This window comes from Lonchura striata, chromosome 22 (genome assembly GCF_046129695.1).
Source record: "Lonchura striata isolate bLonStr1 chromosome 22, bLonStr1.mat, whole genome shotgun sequence".
Lineage (NCBI taxonomy): Eukaryota > Metazoa > Chordata > Aves > Passeriformes > Estrildidae > Lonchura > Lonchura striata.
Genome location: NC_134624.1, coordinates 5,993,691 through 6,017,642, shown reverse-complemented (window position 1 = coordinate 6,017,642; position 23,952 = coordinate 5,993,691). Strand labels below are relative to the sequence as shown.

Genomic DNA, 23,952 nt, shown 5'->3' with positions numbered 1-23,952 from the left:
AAAAAAAAAACAAAAAAACAAGTGATTGATGTATTTCACACTTTCTAACCTCTGCAGTACACATTGGCGCGGCCCCCTCCACACCCAGGAGAGTCGGGAGGCGCGGGTCCGGCCCGGCCGGGCCCGTCGAGCAGCGAGGCCGCCGGGCCGAGCCGCCATTCCGGACCCACGGCCGGTCACGTGAAGGCACGCCGGGCCAGCGCGTGATCCCCGAGCGGGGGCGCTGAGCGGCGCCGGTGGCGCGGCCGCTATGGAGTCGGTGCTGCTGCTGCTGCTGCTGCCGCTGCTCCCGCGGCTGCCGTCCGCCCACGCCTCTCCCGGTGGGTGTTTCGGGCTGGACACTTCTGCCAGTCCCCCCTGCTCCTCGGGCCGGATCCCTCTGACTGACCTCCTCCTTCCTCGGCTGGAGCCCCGGCCCTCCCATGGACGGGACCTTCAACTAGCTTTTCCAGGCCCTGGGCAGGACCCCGAGCTAGCCTAGCTGGGCCGGAGCCCTCAGCCAGCCTGGGAAGCACCGGGAGGGCGCTCCGAGCTCCTCGGGTTCCCAGGCTGGGTTGTGCCGTGCCGGGTGACAGCGCCTGTTGTCGGTTTCCCCTGGTCTGATGATGGCCCCTCCAGCTGCCCGGGTCGTGTGGCCCGGCCTGGAGGAGCGGCTCTTTCCGCAGGTGCGGGACCACTTCAGCTTCGAGACCTGCGGCAACGAGACCTTCCCGCAGCGGTACCTGGTGTCGGGTAGGTCCCGTGAGTGCTGTGGCTTCGGGCTGCATTCCTTTCTGCTTAAGCTTCAACTGCCTCTGTTTCGAGGTAAAGCAGGAGCTAGAGCACTGGGCAGCCAAGAATCAGTATTAGCCAAGGGCCAACCTTGTACCAGCCAAGCATTCCCCAGCATTGTCTATATCCTCCTCTCCTTTTCATCCACTTTGTACAAAAGCATGTACTTAAAGAACAAGGGGCCTGGCTTTAAACTGAGTAGGCTTAGACTGCACATCAGGAAGGAATTCCCTGTGAGGGTGGGGAGGCCCTGCCACAGGTTATGCAGAGGAGTTGTGGCTGCCCCATCCCTAGAAGTGTCGAAGGCCACGTTGGATGGGGCTTGGAGCACACTGGGAATAGTGGAAGGTGTCCCTGCCCATGGTAGAGGGGTCGAAGTAGCTGAACTTTAAGGTCCTTTCCAGCACAAACCAGTCTGGAATTCACTCCTTGCCTTCTGTTCTTGCTGTTTGGTACAGAGTGGATTGTGGGGACTAGCCTCTCTGGAGCAAAGTAAACTAGAAGCAGGAGCTGTATTAGGCTTGCACCAGAGCTGGCTCTGTGTGTGTCTTCAGTTAATGCCAGCATGTAATTTAGTGTTCTGAATGCGTCAGGAAAAACAAATAGCAACTGAAATGTTGCACTCTGTACCGATCATTTTTAGTAGAAAAGGTAACTCCTCTTGGGTCAGTGGTTTGCAACTGTAGGTAGCTTAATCCATGTGAAATAATGAGCACTGCCAGCAAGGAGCCAGCTGTGTCTTACTTTTGTGTCACTGACAGTAAAAGAGAAAAGGCTTTTTTAAACAGCATGTGACTAAAAATAGAGCAGTTACCATAACCAGTGTCACAGGTTTTTCAACCCTGCATATACAGAGGAATTGGGGAGCAATTTGCAGGGAGAGAACAAAGGTGGACTTGAGAATAGCAACAGACCTGAGCACTGCCCAGCTTGGTGCCCACCTGCTGCTGCCTCCCAGGTGCATTGGGGTTTTCAGATGCTCCAGCTCACCTTCACATAGTCTGTTGCTCTGTAGCTCGTTCAGCATTTGTGCCAAGTTGTGTGTTTCACCAGGCATGAATTCATGAATGTATTTTAACCCAGAGATATGGACACACTAATAAATTTTGAGAGCATACCCAAGGCTGCGATTTCACTAATTAGGTAGTCCTTTTTGAACAGAATGTTGGGATTACATGGTTTAAAGCACTGTGCAACTTATTTTTGTTTTCTTTTAAAGTGTTATGTTTTATCTGTGAGTCCTGGGCAGAACTGAATAATATTTGTGAGAAGCAAAATATTAACAGTGCAGTTCTGCTGGTTTATAGAGAGTTTCTTACTCAAAATTCCTGTAATTCCATTTCCCTCTGCTGTTTTTTGTTCAATGTGAGACTTTTCAGATTATCAGCAAGAAAATAAAAACTAATTTCACAACAGGGAATCTGATACTCTTGAGTTTAGCTAGCAATTCCCCAGGGTTTCAGTCTAAAAATAGATAACTTTTTAATGAGCCCATCTGGTTTGGTTTTGGCTCCTGTGATGGTTGTTTACTCCAGGAGCCATTAAACATATGAGAAGAGTGAGAGGAAAGAGAACACTGAGCACTCCAGTTACTTACCCACTATCCAAAGCAAATGCATCATAGTCAGTTGGCCTCTTTATTAATTAAGAGGAGCAGTTTCACTGATGAGAAGTTTCAAATGCCATTTCAAGTCAAATCTGGCTTTTTCAATTCTGTGCTGAGAATGCCCAGAATAAATTTGGGCCTCTCTGTTCATGGAAATGGCCTCATGTGACAGCAACATCCATGGGACAACTGCTGGGCAGGGTGTCTTTGGATGATGTGTCGAAATCAGCACTTAACTGACAGTCTGAGGCTTGTTATTGAAGAAAACTACTTATTAGCCCTCTTAATTCCTGTGCAGTTTATGACTAAGCTAAAATGAAATGTTTGTTAAAAGTCAGCCACATGAGAGCAAATGTTTGTTAGATAAGCTAGTGTTAGCATCGCAGCTCAGCTTGTCCTGCCAGACTCAATTTGCCTTCAGTTATAAAGTGATCTGAGGATGAAGCACATCATCTTCATATATCATCATATATATGTACACACACAGACACATATACATATGTGTTATATATTGTCTTTGCTTGAAAAGAGAGGTGTCTGTAAAGGAAGGCAGGAGCCTCCCCTGAACTGGAAAATGTAAACCCCCTCTCTTCAAATTGTTACAATTTTGAAATTAAGGTGACTCTCAGGCAAAGGTATGAGAGCAGGAATAACAGTTCTTTATTAGGGAAGAAAATAAAAATAAAATAAACAGTGCAGTAATACAAAATAACACTGACAGTTGGAATACGACGTGACACCCTGTTGGTCAGGGTGTTGGTAGCAGTCCAATTGAAATGGTGGCTGCAGTCCTCCTGGAGTGGCAGATGTAGTTCTGTTGAAGCAGTGAACTTGTAGAAGGATGTAGTCTTCCTCTGAAAAATCCAGTGGAGAAGACAGCTGCTCCTCTGGGAATCCAGTGGAAAGGTCTCCCTGTGGTCTTCTGTAGCTCTGATTATATCCAGGTAGGAATGCTTGGCTCCTCCCTCTAGGTGGAGCTTCTCACGATGGGATGATGTAATTTTAACATTCATGCTGTAGCACTCACTGGCCCATTAACATCAGATGTCTCCCCAGAAGGAGGATTGGTTATGGAAGAGATAAAGAAAACTGATCAATTAACAGAAGATAACTGCCCCATCAGATAGGAATAGTATACACCCCCCATTTCTAACCTAAGACACACATATAACATATATCAGCATATCCTGGGCTCCTCCTCGCAGTGTGGGCAGCAGGTGTGCGGGGGGATTCTGTCCCTCTGCTCAGGTGGAACCCCGCTGGTAGAACTGCTTCCAGACCCAGGGACTTCAATACCAGAAGGGTGTGGAGCTGCTGGAGTGAGTCTAGAGCCCCAGCAATGATCTGAGAGCTGGTGTAACAGAGCATCTCACCCTCTCCCAAGAGCTTATCTGTTGTTTGTTAGCCAGTCAGGTATCTCAAACAGGACAAGCTGTGTTATTGTGAAGTTTTTTGGGCCCATTGGTTAACACTGGTCTGGTATTTCCCAACTGCCCCTAGATACCTTACTGTTGATGTGAGATCTGACAAGCTGGATTTTGACTGACAGATAGCCGTTCACTTTACAACTATAAAAGCCACCCCAAACTTTGACAAAGCAGAAATCTGCTAAAAAATTTTTTTTTTCTGGAAATGTGTGGAATTTCTCTCGTGAGCAGGTACATCTGCTTCATGGTTACTCCCCAGGGGTTCAGTGAAGGGATCTCTCTATGTTATAGCCATTTCAGTAGTAAATTACCTTTGACTCCTAATTAATACTATTTCTTTTGCTACTTTTAACATAGATACCTTGATATAGTGTACTGTTCTATGGTTTACTGTTACTGACTAGTAGTTCTTTAGTTTTATAGTGTGGAGTGAGTGGTTCTGGTTAAGGTCTTTCATCTGTTATCTCTTGTCTGTTTAATAATTCATTTTATAAGTAGATCTGATTTGCTGTCATTAGAACTGTGAGCCAGAGTGATTCCTTAAATTTAAGATGTTGCCAAAATTTGAGGCTAAGGGCAGGGCTTGTCTAAAGCTCTCCCTCGTCTCATGACAGCTGGAACCTCTCTGCTCTGGAGATAGGTTGGGAGAGTGGGTTTGTTCAGCCTAGAGAAGAAAAGTCTCTGGGCAAACCTTATTGTGGCCTTCCAGTACTTAAAGAACATCTGTGAAAAACAGGGGGAATAGCTTTTTACCAAAGCCAGTAGTGACAGGACAAGGGGCAATGGTTTGAAGATGACAGATGGTGAATTTATATTGGATGTAAGGAAGACATTCTTCCCTGTGGGAGTGATGAGGCCCTGGCACAAGTTGCCCAGAGAAGCTGTGGCTGCCCTGTCCCTGGAAGTGTTCAAGGCCAGATTGCACAGGGCTTAGAGCAGCCTGGTCTAGTTGGAGGTGTCTCTGCCTGTGGCAGGGGGCTTGAACTGGATGGTCTTTGATGGTACCTCCCAACTCAAAGCATCCTATGAAATGTCATTTACAACTTTATACATCACAGCAGGAGTATAAGAAAGATGCAGGCAATTCCCTAATGTCAGTTTTCTGTGAAAATTTACCTATGCAAATGTTTTGGAGTGAGTTGGACTAAAAAGGGTATATAAATGGGAAATTGCTCTTTTGGGGTCAGCTGTCTGCAAAGGACTTACAGAACTTGAGATTTTCAGTATTTTTCAGGCAGAAGTGAAATTTTCAGACCATGTAGTGGTTTTATGGAAGCTCTTATTTACCCCCACCAAATGAGAGATTTCTGGAGCCTCACCTTTCTGACACCTTTGTGTCCCAGATCAGGTCTCAGCCTGTTGTCAGAGTTCTTCCTTGTTGAACTCCTGCCCAAAACCAAAAATTTACTCATTTCATGCACATATTCTTTGTTGTGTTTTTGGGGGTATTATGTGGTTTTTGTGGGTTTGGGGTTTTTTTGTTTTTGTTTTTGTTTTTTTTGTTCTTTTTTTAATTTTCTTTCTTTCAATTGCCTCAGCAAAGTTCTGGAAGAAAGGATTTGGACCCATCTTTTTCTATACTGGCAATGAAGGTGACATCTGGACTTTTGCTCAGAACTCTGACTTCATATTTGAATTAGCAGAGGAACAGCAAGCACTTGTCATTTTTGCTGAACATGTGAGTATTTTGGTCATTATACATCCTTTAGAGTCCTGTTCTGTTCAGTGTTACCAAATTCAGCTTTCTGCAGGTCTGGAATTGTGATACCATTTCTTGCCATGGAGCTGAGTCAGACCAATAAGCTTTCTCCCCATGACATAAGATCTTTCTGTAATCATGGCTTTTGAGTAATTTTTTTACTATGCCTCCCAGCACTCCAGGATACAGACTGCTGTTGCATTACAGCCTATGCCATTAATGATTTGCTTTTGTAAGTAATTTCTGCAGGCCTTAAACTCCATGTTGGAGTAGAGAGATACTTTGTTTGGATAATATTTAATCTCTCTACCCTGCAAAGTCCCAAGCCAACCTTTCCCACACTACTCTGTTAAATCTACTATCTATCGTCTTAGGCATGTTCCCTTTTGTAGCTGGGAACTTCAGGAGAGATACATGTGCTGAGAACCCACTTGGCGTCCACTGAAGCAGCTGTCATGTCCTGGCCATCCACTCCATGATCTGTCCTGAAAGTGTCTGTGTATCAGATGCAGGAGACAAGGCACTTCCTCAGTTATGGACAAGTTAGAAGACGTTATCTCTTTTTATTAGTGCACACTTAGCCCAGCTCTATGGTGAAAGTAGAGAAGACCCAGACCAGCATTGCCATAGTGTATCTCTTTTGTTTCAGAGGTACTATGGGAAGTCTCTTCCCTTTGGACTTGAGTCAACACAGTTGAAGAAGACTGCTCTACTCACCGTGGAACAAGCCCTTGCTGATTATGCAGTGCTCATTACTGAGCTTAAGCAGCAGTTTGGTGCTGCAGACTGCCCTGTCATTGCTTTCGGAGGCAGGTAAGTGTTGTGTGGACTCCTTCCCTTCTCTGCATCTTTTTCCAGCCAAAGTTACGCTGCTGTAGATCTCTTTTCCTCTCAAGAAAGTTCTCAATGCAGAGATTTAAGCTATCATTTTGAGAGCAGATGTGCCTGTGCCTCAGCTCCCATGAGCTCATCACCAGGTCCCACTCTTCTTTTCCATCAGGAATTAGTCTCCATTTGTGGTTGCATTGGAGAAGCACCCCTGACTGGATGTTTCTAAGCTTCTTTGATAACTGAATCATCCAGATCTGCACAAAAAAAATAGCTTGGAAAGGGTAAAGGGAAAATAGCAGCCTTGCCAGTCATAAGCAATGGGATGGTGTGCCAAAACCTGAGGAAGCAAGCACTAATAGGACTCCTCAGCCTGCTTTCACGAGGTGTTGGCTACAGTGAACCTCGCCTGAAATGTTTCTACACTAATGCATACAACATAAGGAACAAACAAGAGGAGCTCAAAGCTTTGGCCCAAGCCCAGAGATTTGGCACCATTATCAAAAGTGAAGTCTGGTAGGATAAGTCCTGTGGCTGGAGTGTCCTGCTGGATGGTTACAGGCTCTTCAAGAGGGATAGGGCAGAAGAGGTGAAGTGATGGTATTGTATGTAGTGGAAGGGATAGAATGTCAGGAGCTCACAGTTAGCAGTGGCTCAGTTGAAAGCCCCTGGATAAGAATCAGAGGACAAATAAATAATGCAGATGTCACTGTGGGAGTCTACTTTGGATCTCCCAGACAAGATGATGATGCAAACAAATTATTCTTTGAGGAACTAAGGATCCTTTCAAGTCAACTTTCCTTGTCCTTATGGGGGACTTCAGCTTGCCAGAAATCAGCTGGAAGAATCACTCACTACAATCTAGGCCAGAAGATTCCTTGAAAAACCCAGATGACAACTTCATGGCACAGTTCTTAAAGGAGCAGAATTGGAAAGATACCCTTCTTGATCTACTGCTCGTCAACAGAGAGGAGTTTGTGAGCAAAGTGGGGGTTGGAGGTTCTGGCCACTGCAACCATGATGCCATTGAGTTTAAAATCTCTTTTGACAGGAGAAAAAGTGCCAGCAAAACCATGAGGAGAGACTTCAGGATGTTTAGGCAATTATTGAGTAAAGGCCCCTCGGAAAATGTTTTTATAGGTGATGGGGTCCATCTGTGTTGGTTACTTTTTAAATATCACCTGTTGAAGGCAAAGGAGTAGCAATTCCCAAATGCTGAAAATCAAGCAGGTGAGGCAGAAGGCCAGCTTGGCTGAACAAGGATCTTCTCTTGGAAATAAGATGAAAAAGGAGGATGTATGCCCAGTGGAAGCAAGGTCAGGTGACATGAGAAGAGTACAGAGACACTGCTTCCCACTATAGGGAGAAAATGGATGTGACTAAAGCTAAATTGGAGTTGAAACTGCTAAAATTGGAGAATGATAAAAAGAATTTTTTAAGTACATTAATGGTGAAAGGAATGTAGAAATAACATTGGCCTGTTCTAGGATGAGGATGGTCACCTCACAAACAGGGACAGAAACAAGGCAGAGGTGTTTATTGCATTCTTTGCCTATGTCTTCACCATGGTTGACAGACCAAAGGGGCCCCAGTGCCTTGAGCTGGAGGACCATGTATGCAAGAATAATCACCTCCCTGTTGACCCTGAACATGTGCAGAATCTGCTGCTCCATCTGATTCCCTACAAATCTATGGGGCCTGTTGGGATTCATCCAAGAGTCCTCAAAGACCTGCTGATGTCATTGCAAAAGCTGTCTTGATGATTTTTGACCAGTCTTGGGAATCCAGAGAGGTTCCAGCTGACTGGAAGCTGGCAAACATTGTCCCAGTTTCCAAGAAGGGCACGAAGGAGGACCTTGCAAACTACAGACCTGCCAGTTTCACTTCAGTGCTGGTAAAATCTGGGAAGATCATGGCAAATATTATTCTGGGAGATACTGAAAAACCACCTGGAGGGCAATGCAGTCATTGGTTGCAGCTAGCTTCAGGAGGGGAAAGTCGTGCATGTTGAACCTAGTTTCTTTCTATGATGGGGTAACCCACCTGGTTGATCTAGGAGAGCCAGTAAATGTGATTATTTTGGACTTCAGCAAGCTTTTGATGCTATCTCTCCCAAAGATTTTTATGGGCAAAATGTCCAGCATATGATGGGTGAGCAACTGGCTCACTGGTTGGCACAAAGAGTTGCAGTGTCTGGGTTAACACTAGACTGGTGTCCAGTCACTAGTGGGATTCTCCAAGATTCCATCCTCAGCCCTCATCTCTTCTACATCTTTATTAACAACCTGGATGCAGGACTTGAAGGAATACTAAGTCAGTGTGTCAATGACTCTGGGGTTCTGCCGTCAAGATGACCCCAAGATCGTAAAAAGTCTTTTCCTCCCAGCCCCGCAGCCAAAGACGTCCAGATGCGTCAGTTTTGCTTCTCAAGGTTGTTTATTTTCTCCTATCTATAACATTCTTTCTCTGACCTGCTGAGCTCTGCCTACCAAGTTGGATCGTGGCATTCTGTCTGCCCTCTAGGACAGTGTTTACGTTTTATACTATGAACTACATGCACTTTATTTATAATTAATGTCCTATACCCATCACCTATGTTATGCAGTGTGTCTCTACTCTAAACCAATAATAAGTGTCACCATCACAGTGAAAGATGGAGGACAAGAAGAAGGAGAAGAAGGACAAGACACACCCAAATTCCTCCATCTTACCTCCTGAACCCCATTCTAAAAAACCCCAAAATTCTACTTTTTCACCCTTTGTTACATTAACTCAAACTCTTGTGACCTGAAAATCTTCACACAAAGTTGGCAGTTTTTTCCAAGGGCTAAAATCGAAGCCACAGGTGTTTTTGACTCCGTGCCAAGGTCTCCAAGCCCCCTGCGAGGGTCTTGAGACAGCTAGGGCAGCTGGAGGGATGTCGTGGGCTCCTACAAACGACTTGAAGGAATACTAAGTCAGTTTGCCAACACTGGGAAGAGCTGTTGACTCCCTTGAAGACAGCGAGGCCCTGCAGAGAGACCTTAATAAGTCAGAGAGATGGATAATCACCAACCATACAAAGTTTCCCAATGGCAAGTGCTTGGTTTTTCACCTAGGATGGGGCAACACTGGCTGTGTGTATGGAGTGGGGAATGAGAGGCTGAAGAGCTGATGTGGGAAGGGACCTGGGGGTCCAATGGCATACTGGATACGAGTCAGTAGTGCTGTGGCAGCCAGGAGGGTCAACCATGGCCTAGGGGGCATCAGACACAGCATTGCTGGCTGGGTCAGGGTGCCAATTATCCCACTGTGTTCTGCACTGGGGTGGGGTCACCTTGTTTAGGGCACCACAATGTAAAAAATACATTAAGCTATTGGAGAGTGTCCAAAGGAGGGCCATGAAGATGGCGAAGGGTCTGAAGGGGACGCCTTGTGAGGAGTGACTAAGACCACTTGGTTTGTTCAACCTGGAGAAGACTGAGGGAAACCTCACTGCCCTCTTCAGTGTCCCGTGGAGGGATAGCACTGATCTCTTTCACTCATGACCAGTGAAAGGACTCAAGGAAACAGTATGAATCTGTGTCAAGGGAGGTTTAGATTGGATATCAAGAAAATGTTTTTCACTCAGAGAGTGGTTGAGCACTGGAACAGGCTCCCCAGGGAAGTAGTGGTCATACACCAAGCCTGTTAGAGTTCAAGAAGAGTGTGGACAACACTTCCAGGCACAGGATGGGATACTTGGTGTGTCCTGCATAGGGCCAGGAGTTGGGCTCAATGATCATGATGGGTCTCTTTCAGCTTAGCATGTTCTGTAACTCTAGGAAAATGAGAAATTCCTCCTGAAGGATCAGAACATTCTACATTGTAAACACAAGAAATTAGTAATTGGTAAAATATTATCTTGAGGGACCACACAGCTTTTTATTAAACACAGCCTCTTTAACAGCATCCAGCCATTTTCATTGTAGGCCTTTTCATAATTCTGCTCTGCTGCTCTTTGGCTCCTTGCAGCAGTCTTTTCTCACTGTTGCTACAGCTGGGTGGATGTGATGTCCTTGATTCTTGATGGATCCCCTCTGTTGTAGTAGAGGGATACTTCCCTCCAGAAGTCTTTCAGAAGTACAGAGCTTTGAATTCAATTGCAGTGAGCTAAAAAGCATTTGGCATGATAGTTATCATTAAGCCTTCAGCTGGTTGCGGTGTGGTGACTGAACTGTTGATCTCATGGAGGTTTATACTGTGACTATCAGTACAGTAGCTAGAGTGGAAAGGCCCAGAAGCTGTCCTGGGATAGGAAGATGGGAGAGGGATTCAGCAAAACCTCTTAGCTGGTTGCCTGTTAGACTGCATCTCTCTGTGTGTAATTGAAGGCTCAGTCTGCTGCATTCCTGAACACACTAGACCCAAATGAAGAACACTGAAATATGGCAGTGCTGGAGAAGCACAGCATTTCCCGGGTGATAAAACACTTCTGGTGCTTATAACTGTTCATGAAATTAACCTGAAATTACTTGCAGCAGGTTTCAGGTAATGCCTGTCTCCAGGACCAGGGCTAGAGAAATGCAAATTGCTTTACACATGGGTATTGTGGGAACAGTATTTACTGAACCACTTGTGGTGGTACACAGGGAGATTGAGTGCTTTTAAGCTTGGAGTTAGACCAGGTTTAATCTGTGTTTTGGGGATGTCATTTGCCACCCCCAATGGCCTCAGAGGAACTCTGCAATCATCAGCAAATTAATGACTGCTGTAATCTTGGGTCTATCATGCAGCTTTTGATCCATGTGTAGATTGTAGCCCTGGCACTGAAGCTACTAAGGTAGCTTTGGCTTTTCTTGTTGCATTTGTTAACTTTTTCCTTCCTTGTATCTGTGCTGATCAACTATGCAGCTGTTATTTGGGGTGCCCAGGGAGGATAGCTTCCATTTTCCAGGAGTCAAGTGGGCTGCCTGTTCTGCCATGTTCATGGACACCCTTTGCCAAAACCTTGGCAAAGTTCTGACTAGTTCTAACTAGTTCTTGTCATTCTGTATACAAAATGTACAATGTGTCTTCTCTCTTTGAACAGTGAGTGCTTCTCTCAAACCGTGGTTTGCTTTGCTGTGAAGCTATCAGGACATGCTCAGGATGGTGCAAAGTTAAATACTGAGGCAGGATTTACATTTGTCTACAGAAGCAAACTGAGCTGCTGTGTTCCCACCAGAGCTGATGTGAACATTTGGGGGAAGTCTAGTAAGAGCACTATGTGCTGCTCATTGGATCAACATGACAATGAGGCACAAAGCATCACAGGCATCCATGAGCATCATGCATATCACGGAGCATGTGTGAAAACATGAGGCATCACAGATATCCATGAGCTTATTGTTGCCTTGGTTTATGTGAGCCTGTAAATGTTAGCCTAAACTTTTGAGTTATTACAGTATAAGTTGTCTGTTAAAGGAAATAACTCTTGTCTCTCCTTGGTAGCTATGGAGGAATGCTGAGCGCTTACCTGAGGATGAAATACCCAAATGTCGTGGCTGGAGCATTAGCTGCCAGTGCTCCTCTGCTGTCTGTGGCTGGGCTTGGAGACCCCACCCAGTTCTTCAGAGATGTCACAGCAGTAAGTAGCATCTATTTTCAGGAGCAGTATTTTCTTTAGGAATGCTGTTTCTTTTTTATTTTCCAGGTGTTTAAATAGATATCTGTCTTCACAGCATCACTGCTAAGGAGGGAGTGCAATTAAATGGCAACCTGAAAGGAAAAGCAGTAGCTGAGGGATGGCTGAGCACTGTCTTCACTGGGGCAGCTCAGGGTTCAAAGGTGCTGCTCCAGGAAGCACAACTCCGTGCCAATACCTTTAGTACCACTAAGAATTGACTTTCCCATTTCTAGTGGCTTGACTGTATTACAGCCTGAAAGTTTTCCTTTGTGCCTGCCTGAACTCCTTTTGGATAATTTATTTTTCAAATCCTCTCCCAAAATGCTGTATTGGTACCAATGATTCACAGTGCCTTCTTAGTGATTGCATGCCAAGGTGATTGCATTTCAGTGAAGAACTTGGAAATCTTCATTTCATAACTAAAATTTGCAAGGTGTCTTGGGATCACTTAAACTAAAATTTAAATGTGGCTTTTGCAGTTTAAGGCCATGAAAAGTTGGTGTTAGAACTGACTTAGATTTATCTAATAAGGAAGGAAACGTACTAGCTGGTTGTACTGAAATCTTGTGATGGTGTCTGTTCTGCCTCTTTTTTGACATTAATTTCTAGGTCTGGGTGACACAGATGACTTTGTATTAACTGACTTTGTTATCCCTCAGTTGGGGCTGAGGTCTGTGCCTGGTGCAGGAGCCAGTGAGCACACAGAGCTGAGACCTTTCATGCTTTTCTGCCCAGAATTATTGCTAGGCTATAGTTCATTAAGCTGGCACCTCTCTTTGGGGCATTTGCAGGCATTTATACAAGTTACAACAAAGAAGTTGCACAGAACTTGTTCAGGGGTCAACTTAATCAGTGCTTTTCTGCACATGCTCCAGTCAGTGTCAGTTCACTATACCAGGGTGGTCTGACATTAGCATGAGATGTCTTAGGGGTGATTTTTACCTTGCTCTTAGTCTTAGGTTACCTTTGGGCTACCTTAGCATTCTTCTCCCCATCCCTCTGGTCTGGAGGTGATTCATCTTTGTTGACACATTCTTGTCACTCTTGTGTTACTTTGCTGTTACTCTCCACTTCAAGGACCACACTTTTGTATGTAACTTCTGGTCTCTTTGTTCTTACTTATATACGTGAACAACTTGTTTCTGTGCGGACTTACACAACAGACAGCTTTACCAGTAAGTTTAACAAAGAGACTTATATGAAAATAAACACATTTTAAACTCTTAAGTGCATAAAAGAATAATAGATATCTTGTCTTAGTTACATATTTTCAAACAAAAAAATGTAATACCATTTTGTGTGGAAAAATTCACAGTGCCAGAGGTTTATGTCCAAAAAGGAGACAGAGGAGTCCTGTAATTTTATTCAAATAAAGGGAGAGGTCATGAGGCATTTCCCCAGGGGTCTTTCAAATGGTTGAGGGATGCAGCCCCCTTTCTATCCTAATTTCCCAGACTCATCACCCTCTTCCTTTCCCCATTGGCTGAGGTACTTGGAAGGTACAGACTTCCTGAACGACATGCTCTATGTCCCCCTTTTCTGTGCACCCCTTCTTTTTTTTTACTTTTATACAGCAAAACATGATACATAATTCTATTAAGCTTTTGTTTTTTTTCTCTAAGTTCAGGAATTTAACATGACCTTGGCTGAGCAATGGTCCATGTCAATTAGTAGCATTTTCTAGAGCTGGTAGTTTCTTTTTTTACTTCCCTATCTATAAGTCTCTGGCCCTATCTACAAGCAGATTCACAGTCTGTTTGTAAAGACACATTCATCCTATTCCTTTCCATTTAGTCAGCTAACAAGCCCTGTAGTGGGGATTCTTCCCTGGTTGCAGCTGATTTCCTTTCAGCATCCTTGTCTTGCTTCAGCTGTGAATATGCTGGTAGTCATTACATGCCCTCAAACTTAGGGTGTGAAAAAAACTTTCCAACTAATTAAAAAACCTTTTCATGTGAAAAAACTTTACAACTAATTTAAAAATCTATTTTCTCTGCAGTAGTAAGGCAAGCTCTGGGCTGAGCTCTTAAGCACGCGCTATGTGGTTTCAAAGTACTCCCTTCCATCTTCAGTGTGGAGGTTGCTCTGATTTGCAATTTATGCATCTGAAATCTGATTGTTCTTGCTGAGAACACCCATGAGAGCTGTTAATCCCAATGAAGGCACATGGAATGACTGCAGTTCCTCCTGCTTCTGCTAAGCTGAACTGCCTCTGGTCTATAAGGGTCCTCATGCCAGGTAGTGCTTGGCAGCAGCCCATCAGTGCCTAGAGAGCTCAGCCATCACAGCAGCCAGAGCAGACCTGCTTGTCTGTCCCAGGGCAAACATTCCCCACATGCCAGTTAGAGCCATTAGCAGGTGAAGATCAATAATCCAGAGGGATTTTTGGAACTCCTAAAGGGATGCTCTGGTAAACTGTGGAAAACTCCAAAATTATTTCTTTAAACATAATTATCAGACAAAGTTAGAATTAGGAAGAAAAGCAAGGTCCCAAATCTATTTTTTAGTTGAGGGTGGGTCTTGATTTATTAAAAAAATATGGATATTGATCTAATACCAATATCCAACTGTGACAGACAAAAACTCTCTGACAGTTTAAAGTTAGAATGTGTATGTTTATTCAATGTCGGGCAGCCTGCAGGATAGCTCCCAAATCCACACCGCATCTTCCAGGTGATTACAGTCTTTTTATCCATGCAATACCCAAAATACAAATGCATATTCATCATTTTGGTACATCCCATTCCTTGCTTCATATGCTAATCATTTCAAAAGCTATTAAGCATGTGTAGTTTGTTCCTTGAAATGGGTCAGTGGTCCCTTTCATGGGGAGGGGTCCCAAAATGAGGAAGTAAATGAAGTCTTCCTTGTTCTGACCTTTCTACCTTTTCAATGCAAATATGACAAATGAACTCTTGGTAGAACTCCCATTCCTTGTCTTCAATTGGTTTCAGAACAGAGGAGGCCCACAATTGTCCTAGTTCCTAAAAGCTATTTGTCAGTTTCTATATTCTTCATTATAAACCTAGCTAACTAAACATTGTGCTGACAAGCAATTAATTAATAGCTAAGTACTAACTCTTAACTTCATCAAGGCCTACTAATTTATTTTAATTAACTCTAGTAAGGCTGATCTCTAACTAAAATCTTAGCTCTTCTAAAATCTCTAAATTCCTTAAAATTTACATTTCAGTCTTTATAAGAAAAACACCTAGCTAGTGATTTGTGGTTACTTACCTTGCTCTAGCAGGGTAAAGAGACCTCAGAAGAGCCCTAATAATTCTTCTTGTTACAAAACACTGGCTACCAGCAGATCTAATCTGCCTTACAACTTGAAAGAGGAGAAAGAGCTTGATTTCCTAGGGCCTTCAATCACAGAAACAACTTGATCCACCATAACCAGCCACAGCTCTTCAAACCTAACTTAAACTGCTTTTTCAGGGTCAGTAATGGTTTTTCCAAGAAAAAGGACATGTTCATTTGGCAGGCCACTAGTAGGCTTAAGAAGAAAAGCAGATCTTGGTCTTATACTCCCAGTGCATAACTGACTTCTCCCATGGCTCCTTCTCACAAAGTAAATTTTCAAGGACTCTGCTTTGTGTTTAAAAACAACAAACCCCTTATGACCTTTTCAGCCTGCCCCCCTCTCTGAGGCATGCTTCATATTGTCTTGCTGCTTCATGTTCAGCCTGATGCTCTATGAAGGGCAGAGTGTTCTGTCTCACAGGTCATCGCAGCCAGACCTGGTGACACAGCTGCTGCTTGGCCTGAGCTGTCCAGAGTGTTGGCTTCTGCAGAGACTTGCTGAGACTGAAGGAGAAGGCAGAAGCACTGGTCATGGAAATGCAAATGAGGTGCTGACCAGCGGGCTAATAACCCATGTCATCTTCTGGTCTTTCTGGCAGTTCTTTCTGTTGCAGTCTCTTAAATATCTCCTATGGGAAACTGTAATCTCATACCTTTTATGTCCCTTCAGGATTTTCAGAAGTCCAGCCTAGGCTGTGTCACAGCTGTCCGTAAAGCCTTCCAGCAGATCAAGGACCTGTGCCTGAGTGGAGGTAAGAAGAGAGCCCTGCAGATGGCTCCTGAGGGCAGCCACCATTCCCAGCCATGAAGGGAAAAAGTTGATACAGCTTTACCTCAGCTAGTTGTTTAGATAATTCAGTGAAGATGTCCACATGGCTTCCTCTTTCTGCTTGTACAATTGTTTTTTTTTTCTTTTATTAACAGTTTCAGTTAGCATTAAAATTGGTAACCAATACTGAAACATAAGTAGTTATGTGGAGCTTTGCACAGTGTTAATGAAACCATTTCTTCTGCCCCAAAATGCAAAACCACTTGCAAGTGAAAACCACTTGCATAGTATTTACAGCTAGTAAAACCATATGCTTCACCAGATACTTGTCCTCAATATCCGCATCATGAAGACCTGTTCTGGTGGGTATGACAGCTGTATGACAGCTGTGTGACTCAGCTCACTGGACAGATCTGAGAAATATGTGGAGGGCAGTGTAGGTCCTAAAGCAATCATCCAAGTCCCTTCCATCTTCAGTCTTAGACAGTTAGGACAGACTGGTGAAGACCTCTGCAATGGCTCCTAAGTAGGCTGGACCACATGCCATGGGCTGATGCAGCATCTCCTGGAAGCTATGTGTGGTGTTGGGACAGATGTAGTGGCTTGTGGGTCTGCCTTGAGCCTTGGTCTGTCATGCTGTGTGTCAGGAGCTGTATGCCTCCCAGCTGCTGCTGGTCTTGGAACTGCCAGAGGAGCCCAGGGATCAAAATGCCATTTTAGCTTTGGCTCACAGCAGGAAGAATGTTATTGTTTACTAGTTGAGCTCTTCCAGCTCTGCCTGGGGCCTGCTTACTGCAACTGGGAGTAAGGTGGTCATATTTAAGGCTTTGGCCCTCAAGTGTGTATCTGGAGTCAGGTCCCAGGCTGTGGGTTTCAAAGCAAAAGCAGCCATGCTCTAGTGGTCAGCTGTAGAACAGCATAGGAACAGGATCTGTGACTGCAAAATGTGGAGGATGAAAATGAAGGGAGCAGCTTTCCACAGCAGAAAAGCAAAGGTGTATGGGTACATTTTGAAGGAACGTCGTTAAAGATGTATTTCCTGACTCTGGCTGACCTCTGCATCCCACTGATGTTTGAAGGCATGCCTTGAGATCTTGAGAATCATTTGTGAGGACTGTTCTCATCTGGCAGTTCTTACTGCAGATGCACCCTCCTCCTCCCAAGAAGCTGTGCTTTTTTTTTTTTTTTCCCTGTGGGGGGGTGGTGGTATTTGTTTTTTTGGGGTTGGGATTTTTGTTTCCTTTTTTTTTTATTTATTTTTTAGTTGTTTGGGTTTTTTTTTCTTGCCTCTGCCAGTTCTTCCAGCTTTTGAATCTCACTGGGTTGTATATGTTGTACCTTGCTCTCCTGCATGAGAGTTTGCCTGGGGAGCCTGCCTTGTGGGACATAGCAGCCCTGCCAGGGAAAGGAGCATGAGGCATGCTCCTGCAGGGAAAGGAGCTCCTGCAGGCATGAGCAGGGACAGCCATCAGCCATCACGGCACTGGTGAGGACAGGCTGCTCTGCTCACTGTTTTAGCTGGGACCAGTTCTGTCCTGGTACATGCTGATTCCTCCAGGCTCCCCAGGGAAGCTGTGCCTGAATGTTCTGTTCGTGTGTGTAAATTTAGATACAGTGTGTCCTTTCCACTAAAAACCTCATCTTATGTTACAGCATCTTCTTACTCCTGAGTGAAACAAGATGCTGAAGCTTGGTATTAGTTTCTGCTGTTGAAGTTTGTGTCTTTTATTTTCCTTTCTTTTGAAGCCTATGATGAGATCAGCAGCAAAATGGCCACATGCAATAAGATCTCTAACAAGGAGGATGTTTACCAGCTGTTTGGGTTTGCTAGAAATGCCTTCACCATGATGGCCATGATGGACTATCCATACAAAACTGAATTCATGGGTGACCTCCCTGCCAATCCAGTGAAGGTGAGGACATTGGTGTGAGTGGGTGAGTGGAGCTTAGGACACTGTCTGGCAGACACCATTGGTGTTGGTCACAGAGTGACAGGTGTCAGAGGGTAACAGGGTGTTGGTCACAGGGTGACCAGTAGTGGTGTATGTTGCAGCCCTTCCAGTCTGACTGTAAATCTACACAATTGAAACTTCTCTGTGATGGTGACTGCTGTGAGGTTTGCTGGAGTCACTCCTATTCTGCTCTGCCTTTACCTTAGACACAAACACCTGTGCAAGCTGATTGACTTCAGCTTTTAAATACTAAAAACTTGTAGCTTAAAAAAAAGAAAAAAGTAGTTATGTTGTAGCCCATCTCAACATGCTTTCAGAGAGGTATTTTTCTCAGTGGGTAGGGATGGAGATGTGAAAATCAGGCTCTTTTGGAAGTATTGCCTAGGAAGCTGACATACCTCAAATATAGTGCAGAAAAAAGCCTGCTGCTATGGGAGCTGCGAAACAGGTGAACTTTGCAGAGAATCACGGATGGCAAAGTGTGGGAAAAGGGCCAAGTTCTCAGGGGTTTACAAAGACCTCTAAGACACCAGCTGCTTTTGAAAGGTACCAGCTTTGATCCGAGATCACCAGAGACTGTTGCAATTCTTGGTGTCTTCTGGTGTGTTGTCAAGCCCATGGGACTTCATTTGCCTCTGGCTTTGTGGTATTTAGGGTTCTAGTCCTACCTGGAGCACACTGTGCAAGAGGTCACACAGGCTCTGCTGCATTGGAACTCTGGACATGCTGCCTCTGGCTTCACCAGGCATCCAGTTTCCTTCTAAGTTCTGTTTAGTGACCTCTAAAATGGAAATAATTATTCTGCACATTCCCCCACTCCCTGAAAAGGGCATTGAAATATTCTGACTGTAGGAGGAACTGTTGTGTATCGCTGTGGCTCCTCCACAACTCCCTAACTTGGTGAAGGAACTGTCTGCTCTTGTCCTGTCTCCCTGCTTCTATGTATTTTGTTGCTACAGGGGAGGAAGCTAAAAACTTCAAGACCTGTTGCATTAGGCCTTTGGAAAGCTACTGAACCATAAAATATGTAAATAATAATTTTAATGAGTCTTCCAGCTTAGCCCTTCAACAAAGCAACTGGTAGCTGTTCTGTCTGCCATTTGCCTGTAATGTGCCTTATCCAGGTCGGCTGTGAACAAATTATTGCCCATAAAGACCCAATTGAAGGCTTGGCTGCTCTTGTTGGTGAGTTAATATTATCAGTTTGATCTTTTATGTACCACCACATGTTCTAGAAGCACCTGTCAGTAGACCTGTCACATTGCTGTGTCAGGGGAGTTGGTATGACTCTGATCTCCCTCTGGGACATTTTGCCTCCTGTTGATTTTGTCTGTTGGGATGTCTCACAGTGGCCCATAGGTTCATTCTTTCACCTTTCCCAACTTATTCTTGTCGTGTTTCTTAGGCATTGAAGCCCCATAGCCTGTTGTCTGTCCATGAGATGTGGATTTCTGAGATACTTAGTTCTTTTTAGAAGCTTACCCATACTCTGGCTCTAGCAGTTACGGGCTGAGTGCACATTCACTGAAGGAAGTTTTCTGGTCTCCTTGTTGAGAAGTGGTCCTAATCCAGGGGCAAGGCAATCTTAAATACATCTTGTATACACACATATTTTGTCAGCCAGAAGTGTTTGTAAGGAAATTATTAATAGAAATAGAATTCAGAGAACTTTTGAAGAGTTCCTCAAAAAATCTTTCAAGTTGCTTATTAAAAATGAGTTCTACCTTTGTCATTACTCAGAAAAACTATTTCTGAGTGGCAGACAAAAAAAAAAATTAAGGAATTCTTACAGATGTAATGCAATTTAGTATGACTGGGAGCTAATTTTTTTTTCCAAATGATGTATCTGCCCCAAGTCAGAAATGTACCAATCCTTAATTACTGCTAAAGATACTTGGCTGGTAGCTGGAAGCTTTCTTAAAACACTAATGTCTTGGCAAACACTGTCAGATTTACTGGATGTATTCACATGCTACTTCTTCTGTGAGAAGAGTGAGAGTCTTGTTTCTTTAAGATGCCAAGAGTGGATTTCTTCTTCCCAGTTCCAGGGGAGCACCTCATGCCTCTCCTTGTCTCCCCAGCTACATTCACTTGGTGGAGTTTAATCATACAAGAATAATCCACCAGAACTTTAGGCAGGAGACTAGCTTTCCTGCATACTTAACCATCTGCTATCCAGGCTTTTAACCCGTTACAAAGGAAATTGTCTAAACAGGACAATATTACATTGAATTTGGGGCAATAACCAAGTTTGTGACATCTGAAGGAATTTGTCAGCCCCATATAAAAACTTTGCCACAAAGCTAGATTGTAACCTTGCAGTTCCAAGCTCTTGTGAGTTCTGTCCCATCCTTGCACACTCACGCAGCCCTTGGCTTAGTTTTGGCCATGAAGTTCATGTGGGAGGTGGTGAGTGAGACAGCAGTTACTGACTGGTTTTGTGCTGTATTCCCACCTGGCAGGGGTGTTCTACAACTCCTCTGGCTTGGCACAGTGTTATAACATATACCAGCTGTACCAGTCCTGTGCTGACCCCACGGGCTGTGGCACCGGCCCAGATGCAGAGGCTTGGGACTACCAGGTAAGGGCCCCCCAACAGGTTTCAGCTACTGTCCTGTCTATGCCCCTGCCCAATGACAGCTCTTGTGCTTCTCTTAGGTTTGCACTGAGATCAACTTAACATTTGACAGTAATAATGTGACAGATATGTTCCCCGAGATGCCGTTCACAGAGGCTATGCGTGAACAGTACTGTTGGAACAAGTGGCATGTGAGGCCACGAGCACACTGGCTGCAGACAAACTTTTGGGGAGAAGGTGAGTTGTGCTGATTGCTTGTCCCTTTGTATTACCCTGTAGCTGTCTCCCTGTTTCCCTCAGTCCATCTGAGCCCCATGAGGAGAGGCACAGCAGACTAATGAGTCCTGGCAGAAAGTCACAGCCTTGTGCTGACTTGAGCCAAACACACCTTTCTGTATCTCTTTGGTACAGAAGAGGAAAACATAAAAACTACCAGTAATTTGTTCAATTATTTGATGTTTTCTGTTCTTGGCCATGTTTGCTGCAGTAGCCAAACACATTTGGATAACTGGGCAGGAAGGAGACCTCTCAATTATGAACTCTCTGAATTTCAGACCTGAAAAGTGCAAGCAACATCATTTTTTCAAATGGAGACTTGGACCCATGGGCTGGAGGTGGGGTAAGCATATGCACTTCTGTACCCTGAGCACAGAGCAGCCTTTGCAGGTGACATACTGCCCTCCCTCCCTTTCAGAGCAGCACTGGCAATTCAGTTTTAACATGAGTTTCTGTGAGGAGCTGTTTCATGGTGAACCACTGAGGACTCTTGGGACACTAATGACAGACACATTGAGTAGTGTCCATCAGCCAGGAATACTGATTGAACAAATGGGACTTCACTAGTGCAGACATGGTAGGACCTTCCTTATCCCACACCCAGGGTCTGAACCACAACCTGGTGTGTTTCTGTGTTCACATGCGGTCTCAATGGTGCCAGCCATATGGTCCTGCCTCTCTCCTGTCCCAGCACACTTGGTGAGACCAGGTGGGTGCTATGAGCAGCGATGAAAACTAGGAGATGTTTTGGCTTAGATTCAACAAAACCTCAGAGTGCTGTCAGTGTCCAGTCTAAAATTTAAAAATCCAGGACTGGATTTTGTGTTAGTTCAGCTCCTGATTGGATACAGAAGCTCATTGTTTTAGACTGGCTTGGAATCCCAGGAGGAGCAGGCTGCTTAGGGTGCATGGTCCAGAGGACACCTATCTTCCAACTGCCTGTACTGGAATCAGCTGAAAGTACACGCTTTGCAGAAACATTCCCTTCATTTGGGACAGGTGATCTGGTTCATTCAGACTGTTAGCTGCGGACACCAGCCGTACCAAGGATGTCTTCCCATGCTTTTTCTCAGTCTTGCCCAGACCATGTTCCATTTTTCAGAATTCATGTCCAGTTCTTCTCAGTAACTTGGTGAGAATTGGTCTTTGCTCCTTCTTCTCCCAGATAAACAGCAGTCTCAGCCCTTCACTGATTGCACTTACCATTAAAGGAGGTGCCCATCACCTTGATCTCCGGTAAGTTCTGAACTTTCCTTTGACTGGCAAAATCCTGATGCCCTGGGTATTTGATCTCAGCAAGCCACAGCCCAAACAAACAGGAGATATTTTAGAATCACTGAATCATAGAGTTGTTGAGGTTAGAAAAGATCTAAGATGAACACAACATGACCACTATGCTTACCACTAAACCATGTCCTCAAGTGCCACATCCACAAGTTTTTTGAATGGTCGTGAGGATAGTGAATTCAATGCTTCCTTGGGCAGTCTGTTCCAATACTCTACAACCCTTTCCATGAAAAAAATTTTCCCTATTCTCCAGTCTAAAGATCTCCTGGTTCAACTTGAGGCTGTTTCCTCTCATCCTGTTCCTTGTTACCTGGGAGCAGAGCCTGATCCCCACCAGGCTACAATCTTCTGTCAGGGAGTTGTAGAGAACAAGATGGTCCCCCCTGAGCCTCCTCTTCTCCAGGCTGAGCCCCCCCAGCTCCCTCCACCACTCATGGTGCTCCAGACCTTTCCCCAGCTCTGTTCCCTTCCCCGGACACACTCCATCCCTTCCATGTCTTATTTGTCAAGAGGAACCTAAAATTGACCTCAGGATTTGAAGTGTGGCCTCACCAGTGCCTAGCACAGGGCAAGTACCTAGAAAGGATGGGTACATGGCTACTGCAGCCCAATGTGGAAGAGTAATCTTCTTCCCCAGCATAGGGCTCTTTCAGCCTCCAGGGATGCTGAGCTGTGCAGAACTTGATACTCTGCTCACCTACTGTCATTAGATCATGTTCTTGCACAGGGGTTGGCACAAGTGTGAGACAGCCTGCAGCAATCAGTCACATTAAGTAGTCCAGTGCCATCTGGCATTAGCCATCTGCCTTTGGGCCTGGAGCAGAGGAGGCAGCAGCCAGCAAGGGCAAGCTTGGGTCTGCTGCCCAACTGTACTGGAGATGATCCGACACTACAACTTGGTTTCCAGGGCACACGTGAAGCACAAACCAGTCAGTCTCTGTTCTTAAAATCAGACCCTGCCTCTGCAGGAGGCAAATACCCACTGTCCAGTAACTGACACTGCTCTGCTTTCCCTAGGGGAAGCAACCCAGCTGACCCCCCATCTGTCACAGAGGTGCGCAGGCTTGAAGCTGGGATCATCAGCAGCTGGGTGAAATCTGCAGGCATGGAGCAGGTGAAGAAGCAGCACGCAGGAGCTGCTGCAAGCAGCCAGCCCTGAGCCCTTCCATCCTCACAGCCCGTGGGTGAAGCTGTCACAGGACACAGCAGTCTGCTGTACTGGTTCTACTAGGCTGGCTGGGACACTATTCTCTCCTCTGCCATGATGGTGGGAACTCCTTTTTCCAAAGTGTCCCACTTACACCTCATTGAGCATGAAAAGAAATGCAAAAGGCCAAATCACCGACAGAAGCCAAAACCACATTTTCTGGGCTCCATGCTTGCCTGCTCAGAATGAGCTGTTACAAAGGGCAGCAATACAAAAAGCTTGCCTGGAAGGTCCAAAAACCATCACAGCCCTGAACAGGATGGTTGCATGAGGCACCTTAAGGTTGAAAATAATCCATTTTTAGAGAGAAAGGAAATACTAGAGGATTAGTAGAAAAGCAGAGGTATAATTCTGACTGACACAGGGTCATGGTGAGCTCCACTAGTGACCAGTTATCTAAAACAGACTATCAGTCTTAGCCAGAGCTGTAGGTTGGGGCTGTTTTAACTTGTCAAAGAGATTCCAGTTGCTGAGATGAAGATTTACACAAAGGAATCATGGCGTGCACTGCTGTCACTCAAGGGCTGTGTATTGGTGACCAGTAAAGCACATTCCACTGAGGCATCTTCAGAGCTTTTTAAAATCAATCACAAGTATATTAAAATCTGTGATACTAAAGT

At 44.9% G+C, this 23,952-nt stretch overlaps 1 protein-coding gene across 1 annotated transcript; it reads left to right on the top strand.

Moving 5' to 3' along the window:
* Window positions 1-206: 206 nt before the first annotated feature.
* Window positions 207-23,950, top strand: DPP7 (dipeptidyl peptidase 7). The gene is made up of 13 exons (XM_021533645.2): window positions 207-320; window positions 619-732; window positions 5,343-5,482; window positions 6,153-6,316; window positions 11,783-11,918; window positions 15,934-16,015; window positions 17,779-17,945; window positions 19,109-19,169; window positions 20,447-20,565; window positions 20,643-20,799; window positions 21,117-21,181; window positions 22,004-22,074; window positions 23,143-23,950. Exons 1-13 carry the CDS (start codon window positions 251-253, stop codon window positions 23,282-23,284), a joined length of 1,488 nt encoding a protein of 495 aa, XP_021389320.2. The 5' UTR covers window positions 207-250; the 3' UTR covers window positions 23,285-23,950.
* The last annotated feature ends 2 nt before the right edge of the window (window positions 23,951-23,952 follow it).

What these genes read in the sequence shown, in the direction of transcription:
- DPP7 (XM_021533645.2), top strand. Translation starts at nt 251, where the DNA reads ATGGAGTCGGTGCTGCTGCTGCTGCTGCTGCCGCTGCTCCCGCGGCTG. An exon ending in GGACCTGTGCCTGAGTGGAG is followed by an intron (nt 16,016 to 17,778) that starts GTAAGAAGAGAG and finishes TTTCTTTTGAAG; the next exon opens with CCTATGATGAGATCAGCAGC. An exon ending in ACCCATGGGCTGGAGGTGGG is followed by an intron (nt 21,182 to 22,003) that starts GTAAGCATATGC and finishes TTCTTCTCCCAG; the next exon opens with ATAAACAGCAGTCTCAGCCC.